At 52.3% G+C, this 14,662-nt stretch overlaps 3 protein-coding genes across 3 annotated transcripts; 2 read left to right on the top strand and 1 right to left on the bottom strand.

Annotated features, from left to right (window-relative positions):
* Window positions 1–5,035: 5,035 nt before the first annotated feature.
* On the top strand, window positions 5,036–8,512 carry N7509_009895 (glutamate dehydrogenase (NAD(+)); the record flags this gene model as incomplete). The annotated part of the gene is made up of 4 exons (XM_056634532.1): window positions 5,036–5,342; window positions 5,404–8,237; window positions 8,306–8,406; window positions 8,482–8,512. The coding sequence occupies 4 exons, from the start codon at window positions 5,036–5,038 to the stop codon at window positions 8,510–8,512; spliced, it is 3,273 nt and encodes a 1,090-aa protein (XP_056485152.1).
* A 606-nt stretch (window positions 8,513–9,118) lies between these two features.
* On the bottom strand, window positions 9,119–10,521 carry N7509_009894 (uncharacterized protein; the record flags this gene model as incomplete). The annotated part of the gene is made up of 2 exons (XM_056634531.1): window positions 9,119–10,363; window positions 10,414–10,521. 2 exons carry the CDS (start codon window positions 10,519–10,521, stop codon window positions 9,119–9,121), a joined length of 1,353 nt encoding a protein of 450 aa, XP_056485151.1.
* Window positions 10,522–12,091: 1,570 nt separating this feature from the next.
* Window positions 12,092–14,428, top strand: N7509_009893 (threonine/serine exporter family protein; the record flags this gene model as incomplete). The annotated part of the gene is made up of 3 exons (XM_056634530.1): window positions 12,092–12,612; window positions 12,668–12,764; window positions 12,833–14,428. The coding sequence occupies 3 exons, from the start codon at window positions 12,092–12,094 to the stop codon at window positions 14,426–14,428; spliced, it is 2,214 nt and encodes a 737-aa protein (XP_056485150.1).
* Window positions 14,429–14,662: the final 234 nt, after the last annotated feature.

Below are 14,662 nucleotides of genomic sequence, written 5' to 3'. Positions count from 1 at the left end.
GGGTTTATCTGTGTCTGTCGATGCATGAGCTTTTGTCCGAGCTGTTCTGTTGGATTGAGTCTTCCGAAAGCGCCCGAGGGGAGAGCTCAGCTCGGCGGATCGGAGTGCTTGATATGATGTAACGAAGGATGGGCCGGGGTAGGGTGGGTTCGGAACTTACTCAGGATGGGAGGATGGGATGTTGCGAGTCTTTCCGATTTGCAGGTGGATAATGTAGTGTAGTGTAGTGTAGTGCAGTGGTTGGAGATGATATGGAGTATGTGTGTGAAAGTGTAGGTGAATGAATGCCTAGTAGCTGATAGGTAGAGAGAGAGGTTTAACGAATGGGTGGTAACAAATTGGAAAATTAGAGATGGAAGGACTAATGGAAGGACCAAGGGAAAGCAAGGTAATTATACTCGATCAACTCCTAATCGGAAAATCCCAAATCCCCCTCAAGCCAGCGGAAATGGGCGTGGAGTAGGCCAGCAATTACTCCGGGGTACATGCCAGACAGGGAATCAACAGGTACCCAGTACACTGCACTGCACTGTGGAAACACTCTTCACTCCACCTCCACCTCCACCTCCTCCCAAGCCCAAGGGGAAGATCGGCCTCGCCAAGATCCCCATCGCCTCATTCCCACTCTGGGGATAATTGGATGAAGACATTCCGGAAGGGCGGGAGGCTTTCCCGCCTGACGCGTACTAGTCTAGTGTGGGGAAATGGAAATGGAAATGGATAAAAGGGATCAGGATCAGGATCAGGGCTACTCCGGGGGTTACTACAGTACTAGTGTGTCCACCCAATTTTGTGACTCAAAGCTCAGACTCAGGCTGTACTGTACACATCATGATGTTTCAAGGGGCAAGCCAAGGCCCAATTCCTTCGACACAATTCCTTCTAGAAGTTACTTTACCTGAATTTACTCTTCTTGCCGGAGAAAACCCGGAGAAGCGCTGATCCCATCCCGCTGTCCTACCCAACAACCACTCTGTCGGGCGATTCTCGCCCCCGGAGCGTCCTGTTTACGGGGGAGTTCCGGGGAAATGGGATGGAAATGGAATGGAAATGGAAATTGAACCGCGAGATACGGTACAATTTCACTTCAACTCTACTTTAGATTTGGCTACGGCTTAACTGTAACCTACACCTACGTACGAGTAAAGACAAAGACAAAGGCAGTCGAAGTGAACCATCCCATTCCATCCACAGCCCCAGCCCAGTGGATACCAACCACACTACACCACACCACTCCAATACTCCATGAACTCCACACTTACTCCACGCCAGGGGTACACATCGCCTGATTCTTCAGTTGGAGAATGGCGGTGGCCGACACTCTTTTATGGTTTGGCAATTGCGTACTTTACGATAGATTTGCGGGTCAACTTCTCGGACGATCACTGGCACTCACTGCACAATGAATTTTACCCGTACCTCTTATATGGATCATCGCTTTCCCACTGGCAGGATTCGACCGTTTCTTTGTTCCGACGGTGTACTGTAGCCGTGGAGACCGGATGCACTATCGATTCGATTCGATTCGATTCAATCGCGCCTCGCTGGCATACTGTACTCTCCCGGTGGGTAATGGCTAATTATTTGGATTTGGATTCGGATTCGGACCCGATCGCCCCGGCTTCAAGGGATTGATTGAATCGAAGCGAAAATCGAGACGAGGTGTGGTTAGGCGAGGGAACGAGTAACGATACCTGGAGTACTCCTACTGTACATTAGAGCCCAAGGAGAGATCACATAGCACATAGCACATCACATAGCGTAGCGATCATGCACTAACTACGAACTTGAAGGGCTAACTAGTGGTTATTATGTATGGAGGACGGAGTACGGGGTGCAATTATTCTAATTGTTTAATTATTTAATTATTTTTTTCCCTGCCGGATCGAGTTCGTCTCTGATCCGGGGAAGGGGGACGGGGATGGGATGGAGAAGGGGAGTCCCCATTCCAGCCACTCCGGATTTCCTGGTCCTTGGATCTCCGGGGCTCCAGTTTAGTTTAGTTTACATCTCGTAGTACTACTATGGAGTACTATTTCAATATTTTCAATCCCCGACATTCCTCAGGGTTATTTTTATTTTTATTTTCAGACTATTTGGCTATTTTGTTCTAGACCCCCCTTGTGATGGGTGAAGGGGGTTGGTTGGACCTCTTCGCTGACACTCAGGCTGCCACTGGCAGTGCCTGTGGTTAGGTGGCCTTGGAACTTGGCCTATCATTAACTAACACGGTACCCTAACATCTATATGTATATGTATAGTGTGTAGATAGGACGGTTATCTATACTCGAAGCTGTAGAAGTGCCTACGATAGCTACGAGTATGCCCCTGTCCCTGCCTCTGCCCGGGGCTGCGGCATCCCATCGCATCCACTCCACCACCGTTTGCAGTGCACTGTACAACTAACCCGCCTCACCGCCAGACGCCAGAGCCAGAGCCGTTCTGCAGATGAGTTGTTCTGTTCTGTTCTGCAGGTAGATCTGATCAGGTACCACGGCAAACATGTCCAATCGTATCTTAGTGAGAAGCGAGTAAAGTAGCGAGTACCTGCTCTGATGCGGTGGCCATTGTACTCATTCGTACCTGGAGCAGGGACTTTGCAGTGCTCGTATGGGATGAGATGGCCACGTCGACACCTAGGTCTACGCCCCCGGGTCTCGGGCCTCAAGATAAGGGAGTTTCTACATATTCTACCCCAGGTTCCCATGATAGGGTCCGCGTAAGGTAGAGTTTGCTCTGGTCTTACTCGTACTTATCTGCCTGGAATGGAATTCGAGCAAACTCAACTCTGCGCCTTGTTTTGGGCATGGAGCTCGGATCTCGACAGGGGGTGGATGGTAGGGTAGGGTGGTTATCTATGAGTTGGGGCGAGGCTGGGGCAGCCCCGAGTCAGACACGCAGGGGATAACTATCGTGACCACGCCTTGTTCGGGCTCGAGGAGTTGTCAAGTTCTTGACCTTGACATTTGGACTGAAGAATGCTTCCGGGTTGAGGTGAGATTGATCGACGAGATCTGTCTCAGTTCAAGTTGTCAAGGTACAGTACAGTACACCAAGAGATAAGGTCGCTGTCCAGTTGGTCTAGCAATGGTTAGGTGGCCTTTACTTCTGCCTCTGCCCGCTCTGATAAGCACAGTTGGACACGAGAAGATTGGCCGTTTTCTCAACGGGGAGATAGCCGGCTCAATTAGACTGGACTCTGGACACTGGCTTGGACCTCCTGGACCTCTTTAATGCATGGCAACATTTTTCTTCCCATGACGGCCATGGCCATAACCACGATCATTCCCAAGGAATGAGATGAGATGAGATGAGATGAGATGAGATGATACACCCTAACGAGCACGAGTCTGACGTGACGTGCTGAATGGCCCAAGCCGCCATAATTTACTCCATACAAGTTATCCCATCTCCATATTCCCAGTACTCCCGCTATTCATTCTTGGAAGGTATTACCTTAAAATAATCGCCGGTCGGAGACAACTTCCAATGATGAGGCGGCGCACCTGCGCAGTTGCGGACGCGATCACGTAAGGGCCCCGCCGGTCTCCAGACTCAGACCACGATCCAGACTTTCCAGATTTTCACCCATCCAACGATTCACGATTCACGATCCCTCAACGCGGGGCGAATTTGCAGAGATTTCACCACGACCACCGGCCACTGGTTGTGGCGGCTACCCCGCAACCAGTGACGATCGCATCCAGGTACCGCGGGCTTCCCCCCTCCGGTTAGTCGTTGGTTAGTTGGAGAGACCGGGCCGGGTAGGAGTAGGCCAGGGTTTTAAGGCGTAATAGCCTTGGCTATTACCCCTCGATAACTGGCTGCTTGGCTTCTGTTTGGCTGCGAGTACTAGATGGTTCCCCAATGTTGATGTTGAAATTTCCCCAATGGCGATAATCCCCCGGACATGACGATTTGGTGGTAGGGCTGGGGTTGTTGAGGGATTTTACTGGGGATTAGCGGAGTTGTTTGGATGAAAACTCTGACACATTGGATTCTTTCATTCTCTTCAGCTGGCAGGTGACTTGGTTGCCCCTGTAGTGGTGGTCACGGGGGTCTTTTTTTAGAATGAATCAGTTGCCACTGGTAGTAGGCTGGAGATAGTATGGGAATGATACTAATTATACTAGTGAGGTATACCAGAGGATAGATAGATACTAGTAGACAGTGTAGTAGTAGTGATACTGCTACTACTATCGCCAGTACTATCGCCAGTACCAGGGCTATATCGCAAGAGTATGTCCAGAGTATACCCTCATGAGGCATTATTCGGCCCGCATGACGCGGGATTTTCCCACTCGGTCTTGTCCTCGGGGAGAGGGCGATATTAACCAATTAGAAGCCCCGCCATCGCCGGTTCTTAGTCACAGAAAGGAATGAGCGTTGCTGCGGATCCCCCAAAGTCCATCGAGACCGCGGGTCCAACCAACTAATTATGGAGTCATGGAACTCTGCCAGTGCGCCTACCGTCGGTTGTCTCTGGTGGTGGTGGTGGTGTCTACCTTGGAAGTATCCCATCTCTGGTTTGTATTTAAACCCTGCCCATTCCCCGGATTTTCTAGATTTCCTTCCCCTCAACCATTTCCTCCTCTATTTTCTTCATAGATCTGTGGAATAGTCCATGGCGCTGGTGAGTACTTCTCCTCCTCCCCCCCACTTCCCTCCTTGCCGGCTATCTGCATGATATCATCTTTCCCACTGCCCCGTCACCACCGTCACCGTCTTTGGTATTCTGGAATTCCAGATGCTTCGGAACCAGGTCAACCCTGGCAGAACTGCCGATAAGCAATTGCTTTACTCTGCTCTGCTCTGCATTACTCTGCATTGCATTGCTCTTCTCAGCTGCCAGCTTATCTGTCCACGTGCTGCACCTGCCTTGGGGTAACTCGGAGATACTGAAACCCTTTTGTCTGGAACATTTGGAAACCCCCCCCCCATTCAATCATTGAATCACTCAAAGAGCTGGCTAGGACACCGCGGCTAACCTCCCCAGCGTCTTTCTTTCTCTCTCGCAATTCCCATCTAGACAAACATGTCGTCTCCCGCCCCTTCCACTCCTCTGTCGGAGGCCTCCAATGGCACTTCCCTGCCATCCCGCCCTCTCCCCAAGCTGTTCAACAGCCATGACGGAAGCTCCTCCGGCACTGGAACTCCCATCGGCTTCCAGCGCTACCCTCACAACAAGCACCTCGATCATGCGGTCGGCCCCAACTCGCGGCATCCGTCCCCGCAGCCCACTCACCTGGGTATTCCCGGCACTCCCCACCGCATGCTGTCCGAGGAGGACCCCGGATATATCGCTGCCACCTTCGAAGGCAAGCAGAAGCAGATGGAGCAAGGTGAGCAACATAAATTCAAGAAACTGCCCTACAATTGAGCCACTTGCTAACATAACCCCAGTGATGGATCAATTGGAGGAGAAGGGCTTCTTCCCCGCCGATTTCATCACCTCCGAAACCACTTGGTTCTATAACATGCTGGGTATCGATGACACCTACTTCCAGACCGAGTCCGTGGATAACATTGTCACCCACATCCTCTCTCTCTACGCTGCCAAGGTCGCCGCCTACGCTCGCGATGACAAGAAGCTGGAGATCCGTTTGGACAAGGAGGCCGAGGACCACGCCGTCTACATCGATACCAGTAAGCCTGGTGTCGCCTCCATGGATGGCCCTCGCTACGAGCAGCGCATCGATGAGAAGTACATCAACCCCTCCAAGGGTGCCAACAGCTACCGTGTGGAGACTTTCCGCTCGCCAACTGCCCTCCCTGGTGACAATGGCCAGCAGCTGCGCTGCTACTTTGTGTACAAGTGCCAGTTCGCCAACCCCAACCCCGACCCCAACGAGACCAACATCGATATCATCGGTGAGAAGCGCTTCCTCCAGAAGGCCACCCCCAACACCAAGGCGGTCTACCAGGAGATCATCTCTACTGCGGTCGGCCGCCACGGTCCCGTCATCGAGATGTTTGAGATCGAAGGCAGCCGCGAGAAGCGCGTTGTCATTGCCTACCGCCAGGGCTCCGCCATGGGCCTGTTCAGCGCTCTGTCTGACCTGTACCACTACTACCGCCTGACCAGCTCGCGCAAGTACCTCGAGCACTTCTCCAACGGTATCACTGTTATCTCTCTGTACCTGCGCCCCTCCGATTCTCCGGAGGTTGCCGCTCGCCACCCTCCCATTGAGGCTGCTATTCACCAGATCATGAAGGAGATCTCTCTCCTCTACTGTATCCCCCAGAACCGTTTCCAGAGCCACTTTGCTACTGGCCGCCTCAGTCTTCAGGAAACTATCTACGCTCACTCTGCGTGGGTCTTTGTGCAACAATTCCTCAACCGTCTTGGCTCTGAATATACCTCTCTCTCCGCTCTGCTGGATCCCAACAACAGTGTCCACGCTGAGCTTCTCTCCAAGATCAAGAAGCGTCTCCGCACTGAGACCTTCACTGCCGACTACATCTTCGAGATCATCAACCGCTACCCCGATCTCATTCACAAGCTCTACTTGGACTTCGCCAACACCCACTATGTACAGACCCAGGGCCCCACCAGCGATGACTTCCTGCCTACTCTCTCCTACCTCCGTCTTCAGGTGGATGAGGTCCTTGATAGCAACAAGCTCAAGCACTTGATCCGCAGCTCGGCTGCCAACGAGCACGACGAGATGGTCATGACCTCCTTCCGCGTGTTCAATTCCTCCATTCTCAAGACCAACTTCTTCACGCCCACCAAGGTGGCCCTGAGTTTCCGCCTGAAGCCGGACTTCTTGCCGGAGCATGAGTACCCGCAACCCCTCTACGGCATGTTCCTGGTGATCGCCTCGGAGTTCCGCGGTTTCCACCTGCGTTTCCGTGATATCGCCCGTGGTGGTATCCGCATTGTCAAGAGTCGTAACAAGGAGGCTTACAGCATCAACTCCCGCTCCCTCTTCGATGAGAACTACAACCTTGCCAACACTCAGCAGCGCAAGAACAAGGATATTCCCGAGGGCGGTGCCAAGGGTGTTATCCTCCTGGATGTCGACCACCAAGACAAGGCGCGGGTCGCCTTCGAGAAGTACATCGACAGTATCATGGATCTGCTGCTGCCTCCCGTCAGCCCTGGTATTAAGGATCCCATTGTCGATCTGCACGGCAAGGACGAGATCCTCTTCATGGGTCCCGACGAGAACACCGCCGAGCTGGTCGATTGGGCCACCGAGCACGCCCGCAGCCGTGGCGCTCCCTGGTGGAAGTCTTTCTTCACCGGAAAGAGCCCCAAGCTGGGTGGTATTCCCCACGACACTTACGGTATGACCACCCTCTCGGTCCGCCAGTACGTGCTCGGTATCTACCGCAAGCTCGGCATCGACCCCTCCACCATGTCCAAGTTGCAAACCGGTGGACCCGACGGTGATCTGGGATCCAACGAGATTCTCCTCTCCAACGAGAAGTATGCCGGTATCGTCGATGGTTCCGGTGTCATCGTCGACCCTCAAGGTCTGAACCACGACGAGCTGATCCGCCTCGCGAAGAAGCGCGCCATGATCTCAGAGTTCGACCTGTCCAAGCTTTCGCCTGAGGGATACCGTATTCTCGTCGACGAGAAGAACGTCAAGCTTCCCAGCGGTGAGGTCGTTACCAACGGTATGATCTTCCGTAACACCTTCCACCTGCGCCACACCGAGAAGTTCGACGTCTTCGTCCCCTGCGGTGGTCGTCCCGAGTCCATCGACCTCTCCACTGTCGGCAAGCTCATCGTCGACAACAAGTCCGTCGTCCCTTACATCGTCGAGGGCGCCAACCTGTTCATCACCCAGGACAGCAAGCTGCGCCTCGAAAAGGCCGGCTGTATTCTGTTCAAGGATGCCTCCGCCAACAAGGGTGGTGTCACCTCTTCTTCTCTGGAGGTCCTGGCCTCCCTCTCCTTCAACGACGAGGACTTCGTCGCCAACATGTGTGTTGGTGAGGATGGCACTGTTCCTCAGTTCTACCAGGACTACGTCCGCCAGGTCCAGGAGGTCATCAAGGAAAACGCCACTCTTGAGTTTGAGGCTATCTGGCGCGAACACGAGCAGACTGGTGTCCTGCGCAGTGTCCTTAGTGACCGTCTCAGTGTGGCTATCACCAAGCTGGACGAGGAGCTTCAGCAAACCGAGCTGTGGGATAACATTGCTCTCCGCCGATCTGTTCTGGGTGACGCCCTTCCCCGTCTTCTTTTGGATAAGATTGGTCTCGACACCATTTTGGAGCGGGTACGTTTTACTCCCCCTGGGGTTTCCCTGGCTTTCATCCGATTGTGCTTTACTAACTCTGCTATTAGGTCCCTGAGAACTATATCCGCGCTATCTTCGGTAGTCACCTGGCCAGCCGCTTCGTCTACGAATACGGCAACCAGCCCAGCCAATTCTCCTTCTTTGACTTGTATGTCTCCCTCTCTTTCCCTTTCCTTTCCCACTGAGCGTGATGAGAATATTTTAACTAACCCATTCACTCTAGTATGAGCAAGCGTCTGGCCAAAATCCAGTAGAGTAGATAGATGATCTGTTCTGTTCTATCTTCTTATTTGTGTTTGTTTTGTCCCGATCCGATATCGATTCCCACATCACGCGCGCCATCGCGTAATGGTTTATTAAACTAATACGGGACGTTTCATGCGTCCCCTGATGAATGTATGGTTAAAAAACAAAAATGTGCCCAATGTTTTGTCTTGTCTTGTCTTGTTCTGGTTCAGGTTCAAGTTCAATGCAAAAATGAAATGCAAATGCAATGCATGCCGAGTGTCAAAAGCCCAGCTCTTTTTTTTGAATTCTAAATGAATTTTTCATGTTCATGTTCATGTTCATTGTGTAACGGTTCGTGGTCCTTGTTGAAGGGAAGTAAATTGAAGTAAACCTTAAAAAGAAAAAGGAAAATCGACCCGGATAACTGTATCCGGGAAGTAAGTAAGGTAGGTAAAGCCGATGCAACGCTGATGCTAGATGCATGTAAAGAAATGAAAAGAGAAGAATAAGAAGAAAATGAAAGAGCAGAGAGCCCCAACCCCCACACCCTCTGAAACTAATTCGGGATCACCCCAATTCACTCCAGGTAAACAGCCTTCCTTCACGAACTTCCACCACCCACCTCCTACATACTACCGACTCTCATGCCTCACAGACTGCGACTCAGCAATAATAAGCACAATACAAGAAACCAACAACAAATCCACCCCCTCAGCAATCTCAACCTCCCACCTCGTCCGTCTCCCAGAACCAACAATATCCAAAACCCTTCCCCGCTTAACATGAACAATCTTCCTCTCCCCCATCATAACCTCCGCAACCGTCGAACTAGCCTGCACAACCTTAAGTTCAACGCGGGGGTCAATACTAGTCCAACTCTCACTCCAGCGTCGCCGAGTCGGATACGGGGCTGCGGATGCGGGGGCTGGTTCTCGGGGTGGTTCGATTGCGTCTAGGAGATCGCGGAGACTGTGGTGTGAGGAGTGCCGGCGCATTCGTCGGACGCTTTCGTAAGAGGGTAAGACTGTGCTGCGGCTTTTTGTGTCGCTGTCGTCGTCGCTGCTGTCGGCGGTGCTGGAGAGGGATGTGCGGCTTGATGAGGCGCTGGGGGTGTTGGATGTGTTGCTGTCGTTTGAGTGGGAGTTTTCGTGCGAGATGTCGTTGGAGTTCTCGTTATCGCTGTGTGTTGCGTGTCCGGCTGCTGCTGTTGCGCTGTATGGGGGTGGGGCGTCCCGGGCTATTGGTGGTGCGTGGGGGTAGTTGCTTATTGTTCGGCGGCGGGTTGGCGTTGGTCGATAGTATGCTGATCCGAGGGCTGCTGGTCTTGGTGCTGGTCCTGTTGTTGCACTCCCTGTCCCTGTCCCTGTTGCTGCCGCTGTTCCTGCGCTGCGTTCTGCTTCTGCGGCTGCGGCCGCAGCTGCAGCCGAGGCTGAAGTAGATCCTGGCCCGGACGCTGGTGCTGGCGTTGGCGTTGGCGTTGGCTGCGCAGTTCGAGGCCGTGATCTTGATAATGATCTTGTCGTCCTTGATCCACTCGATCCACCTAAACTGGTGCCGGGTCCCGGACTCGTACTCGGACCTCTCCCCCCGCGCGAAACGGTCATCCCCTCGCTCCCCGCAACGAGGGCGTTGGAAAACCTCGCCCCAATTTTCATCCCGATAGCCCATCTCATTTCTGCGCAGAGGAGTTCATCGCCGACGCCGCCGGCTCGTTTAACGATCCACTGGCCGCGCCACCAGATGCGGCGCAGTTCGAGAAGTGGGCGGCCGGATACATCTCTGATTTCGCGTTGTTGGGAATTACTCCAGACGCGGCCGGAGACTGTGTAGAGCGGGGTGCTGCGGCGGAAACTGTCGATGGGTTCGTCTTTGCGGAGCTGGGCGATTGTGAAGGCTGTTCGGGAGGAGGGGGGTTTTCTCGTGTTACTGTGAGTGTTGTGGGGGTGTTTGTTAGGCGGTCTGGGGCTGGGGCGAGGAGGTGGGAGTGGCGGAGGGCGATGGGGTGGTCTGGTGGTTGGAGGGGTGTTGATGGCATGGTTGCATGGTTTTAGTGAAGTGGGAGAAGAAGAGAGGAAGTGAGGAAGAGAGGAGTAGAAGTGAAAGGAAAAGTGAAAGTGGGAAGTAGAAGTGCCTAGGTGTGGCTGGTGGAATGCCAATGCCAATATGAGGGGCAGTGCAGGTAACAGCATTCGGATATCCTCAATCAAGTTACAGGATAGTTACAGGATACTAGAGTAGTGCAAAGGCGCGGGGGTTGGCTTGGCAGATCATGCAACTGGGTGAGATAATGGCGCAGTGGGGATTATGCAGGGGATAGTGTAGTGTAGTATATAACTAGTATACTATGTTAGTATACTAGTATTGTTGTTGATCATATAGATCTACTGGATAGTGTAGGGTACCTAGTATATCACTGTGAGTAGTCAGATAATGGAGAAGCGATACATACGTCGCTAGTGAAACACGTTACTACTCCTATACTGCTGTGTACTCCGAGGTTAACTAAATATACTCCGACTCCGCTACTCCGCACTCCTCCCCGAGTATAATTAGCACCGCCACCAGGTACCAGACTAGCTGCTTGGCACTGGGAGGCTACTCTGTACTATCGTTATCGGAGCAATTCTTGCCGAGGTGGTATAAGTGTAGAAGTACCAGTGCACACGACATAACTAGGTTACACTGTATAGCATGTAGTATACAGTATAGTATAACTATAGTATAAGTATTGTATTATGGAGTATATCTGCACACTTATTTCATTACTAGTATAGTATCACTGGTCCACTGCCTCGTATATTCATCTATTCTACGGAGTATACCCTCCTTTCTACTCTACCCTATGTGATCCATCTGGTCTGGCCCGTCAAGTGGGTCATATCGACACTCTCACTGTTGGCCACCACTCCTCCTGGCCCACTCTTCTCTCCGCTTCTTCATTTTTCTGTCTTGCTGCCAGCAACGGCTCTGGTCCAGGCCTAGCGTGCCTTAGTGCTTCTCCCCGAAGCTTGTTTGCTGAGGAATCGAATGATATCCTCCGCCTTGTCCCCCGGGCATGCATGTAGACAGCCACCATCGACACACCCGTTCATGAACCGTCAGGGTTCTCTTTCTTCTTTTGTTCTGTCGATCCCAGGAACACCGAACCATCCCCGTCCCCGTCCACTTGGCAATTTGACCGCAGCACTCGGACAACACCCCATGTGGACCCGGACGCGTTTCTCTCCTGATCCAAGCCGACTTTAGCGGCCATATGACTTCAACCCACATTAGCGACGTGGGTCAGGACTAGTATTCATAAAATCATAAAACCCAGGACGGACCCCCCAAAAAGTCCCACCCCCCAGAAATATGAATTATTGCCGTTTGTGGGGTGCGTCTTGCCAGGACTCTTCCTTGTCCTCCAGCTCACTCGTTTGCATCCCCTGTCCCTGACCCTGACCCTCGCCCTCGCCCTGAATTTTATTAAATCACACCCAGACTTTTTCCTTCCCCGGAAACTTTAATACTGGTCAATACTGGTCAATCCTTCGCTGAGAAAAAAAAACAGTCCGCCTTTTCCGACACTTCCGATTGGTTCCGCCACTTGACTCCGGTCATCTTCTATGTCGGACCCGTTCGATAGGGAGAAGGTCACCCCTTCTCCTCCAAATTATCCCTCCGCCGATACATCAGTGCACGAAGATGATACGAATCATCATCCGGCACATGCCGCCGACCCCGATATAGGAGGAAGGAATGATCTTGAGCCCGAGACTTTTTGCCGCGATGAGGCTAGCGAGAAGCCCAGCACAGCATCCTACTCAGCCCGATGGAGAACCCTCAGCAAGCGGGTCAAAGACCGTGCAGGCACAATTGCCGAGGCACTAGGTCGACCGCATGAAGCCGGGGAAGATGGACTGGATGCCAGCTTCTCGCCCGAATATTATGGCGCAACCGATGATATCCACAGCCACCAGGCCCGCGTGGCAAATGATGAGGAGGAAAGGATGACGGGCCATGATCATGATTCTCAGGCTGAGCATCTGATCAATAATCTCGGCCTACCGACATATCGAACTCGCGACTCGTTGCCTCCATCCGGCGCAACCACCCCGGGGGAGCGGAGCATCGACTCCGCTGAATGGTGGTCTTTTGTCTCATTTGCTTCGTGTTTATGCCAATAATCTACCTGCGGCTAGTCGTATGAGCTTGGCTACTACGGCTGTCGACTTTGACCCTCCGACTGAGACTATTCCACCTACAGCTCCAGATACCCCGGGCACATCAAGCACGGCGGTTGACAATGGCGCCAGAGCAGCCACTGCGACAGGCACGGCGACGGGCACTGCTACCCCGGGGGAAAGAAGGATAAGATGAAGTGGTACGCCAATTCGAACAACAGCAAGCCAAACGCGCTGGACAAGTTGAAGAAAATGGAAAAACCTTTGACAGGAAACGAAACTCCAAAGCAAAAGAAGCCCGGTCATCACTATACTTCCTCCCTCGTGGCTGCATCCATGGATATGGGCAGGGTAGGTGTACCCGGTGCGCAAGGCTCAACGCCAATGGGCTACCGGGAACGCAAGAAGCAAAAGCGCCAGAGCCAGAAGGATGTCAAGCTGAAGGTGCATATTGCGGCAATTCTCGCACGACAGCAGTATATCATGCAACTCTGTCGTGCATTGATGAAATACGGTGCTCCCACCCACCGTCTGGAAGAGTACATGATGATGACATCCAATGTGTTAGAAGTCAAGGCCCAATTCTTGTACATCCCCGGATGTATGTTCATGTCCTTTGACGACGCCTTAACGCGCACCGCCGAGGTGAAAATTATCCGCGTGGTCCAGGGCTTAGATCTCTCCCGACTCGCAGAGACACATAACGTTTACAAGAACGTCGTGCACGATCTCGTCGGCGTCGAAACAGCAACCCAAGACCTGGACGAAATCATGCAGCGCAAACCTCGCTACAACCGCTGGACTTTGGTCCTACTCACGGGTCTAGCCAGTGTCGCCGTCGGACCCTACGCCTTCAGCGCCCGACCAATCGACTTGCCAATTATCTTCGTCCTCGGCTCGATCGTCGGCTTCATGCAAAATGTCCTCGCCCCAGCCTCGGCAACATACTCGAACGTCCTCGAAGTCTCAGCAGCAGTCCTAACCTCCTTCTTGGCCCGCGCATTCGGAAGTATCCAGCACAACGGCGACCGCGTCTTCTGCTTCGCAGCCATAGCGCAATCATCCATCGCAATGATTCTCCCTGGATTCGCCGTCCTAAGTTCCTCTCTCGAATTACAGTCCCACCAAATGAACGCCGGCTCAATCAGAATGGTCTTCACAATTATTTACTCCCTCTTCCTGGGCTACGGCGTAACAGTCGGAACAACCATCTACGGCTTAATGGACGGCAACGCAACAACAGAATCAACCTGTCCAACAGCAAGCCTAGACATATGGGGCAACGAATATATCCAACATTTCCCCTTCGTCGCACTATTCTGCCTCTTCGCCGCTCTAATCAACCAAGCCAAATTCAAACAACTCCCCGTCACAGTGCTTATGGGAATGTGCGGCTACGTAACGAATTACTTCAGCACCAAAGTCCTCGGATCAAACCAAGTCGCCAACACAATCGGCGCATTCACAATCGGTCTCATTGCGAATCTTTATAGTCGGATTTGGCACGGTCATGCGGCTGCGGCGATTATTCCGGGTATATTTACGCTTGTTCCTTCGGGGTTGGCGTCGAGTGGGTCGATTATTTCGGGTTTGCAGTATGCTGAGGCTGTTAAGAATCATACTACTAGTTCGACTAGTGGGGCGACGAGTAATTCTTCTTTGACGTCGCTTGGTTATGGGATGATTCAGACTGCTATTGGGATTTCGGTGGGGTTGTTTGTTTCTGCGCTTATTGTTTATCCGCATGGGAAGAAGAGGAGTGGGATTTTTAGTCTTTAGCTTTCTTGTTTGTGTTTTGCTGGTTATTAGTTGTATTAGCCTGTGTCTGAGCCCTCTACTACCCTCGCGATTTAGCCTTTATCTTGCATAGCCTTGAGCCTTGACTCCGACCTTGCCTGGTGCATTTTTTGCGATTGTACATACTATTGCATCTGCATTACGTGCTTTTTATCTCTGTTTTCAAGTTGTACATTTACACCAGATTCTGTCCAACAACTTCAAGTTAAACGCTTG

This window comes from Penicillium cosmopolitanum (genome assembly GCF_028827165.1).
Source record: "Penicillium cosmopolitanum strain IBT 29677 chromosome Unknown utg000009l:1.0-9042332.0:1.0-9050551.0, whole genome shotgun sequence".
Lineage (NCBI taxonomy): Eukaryota > Fungi > Ascomycota > Eurotiomycetes > Eurotiales > Aspergillaceae > Penicillium > Penicillium cosmopolitanum.
This window is presented reverse-complemented; position numbering and strand designations above follow the sequence as displayed.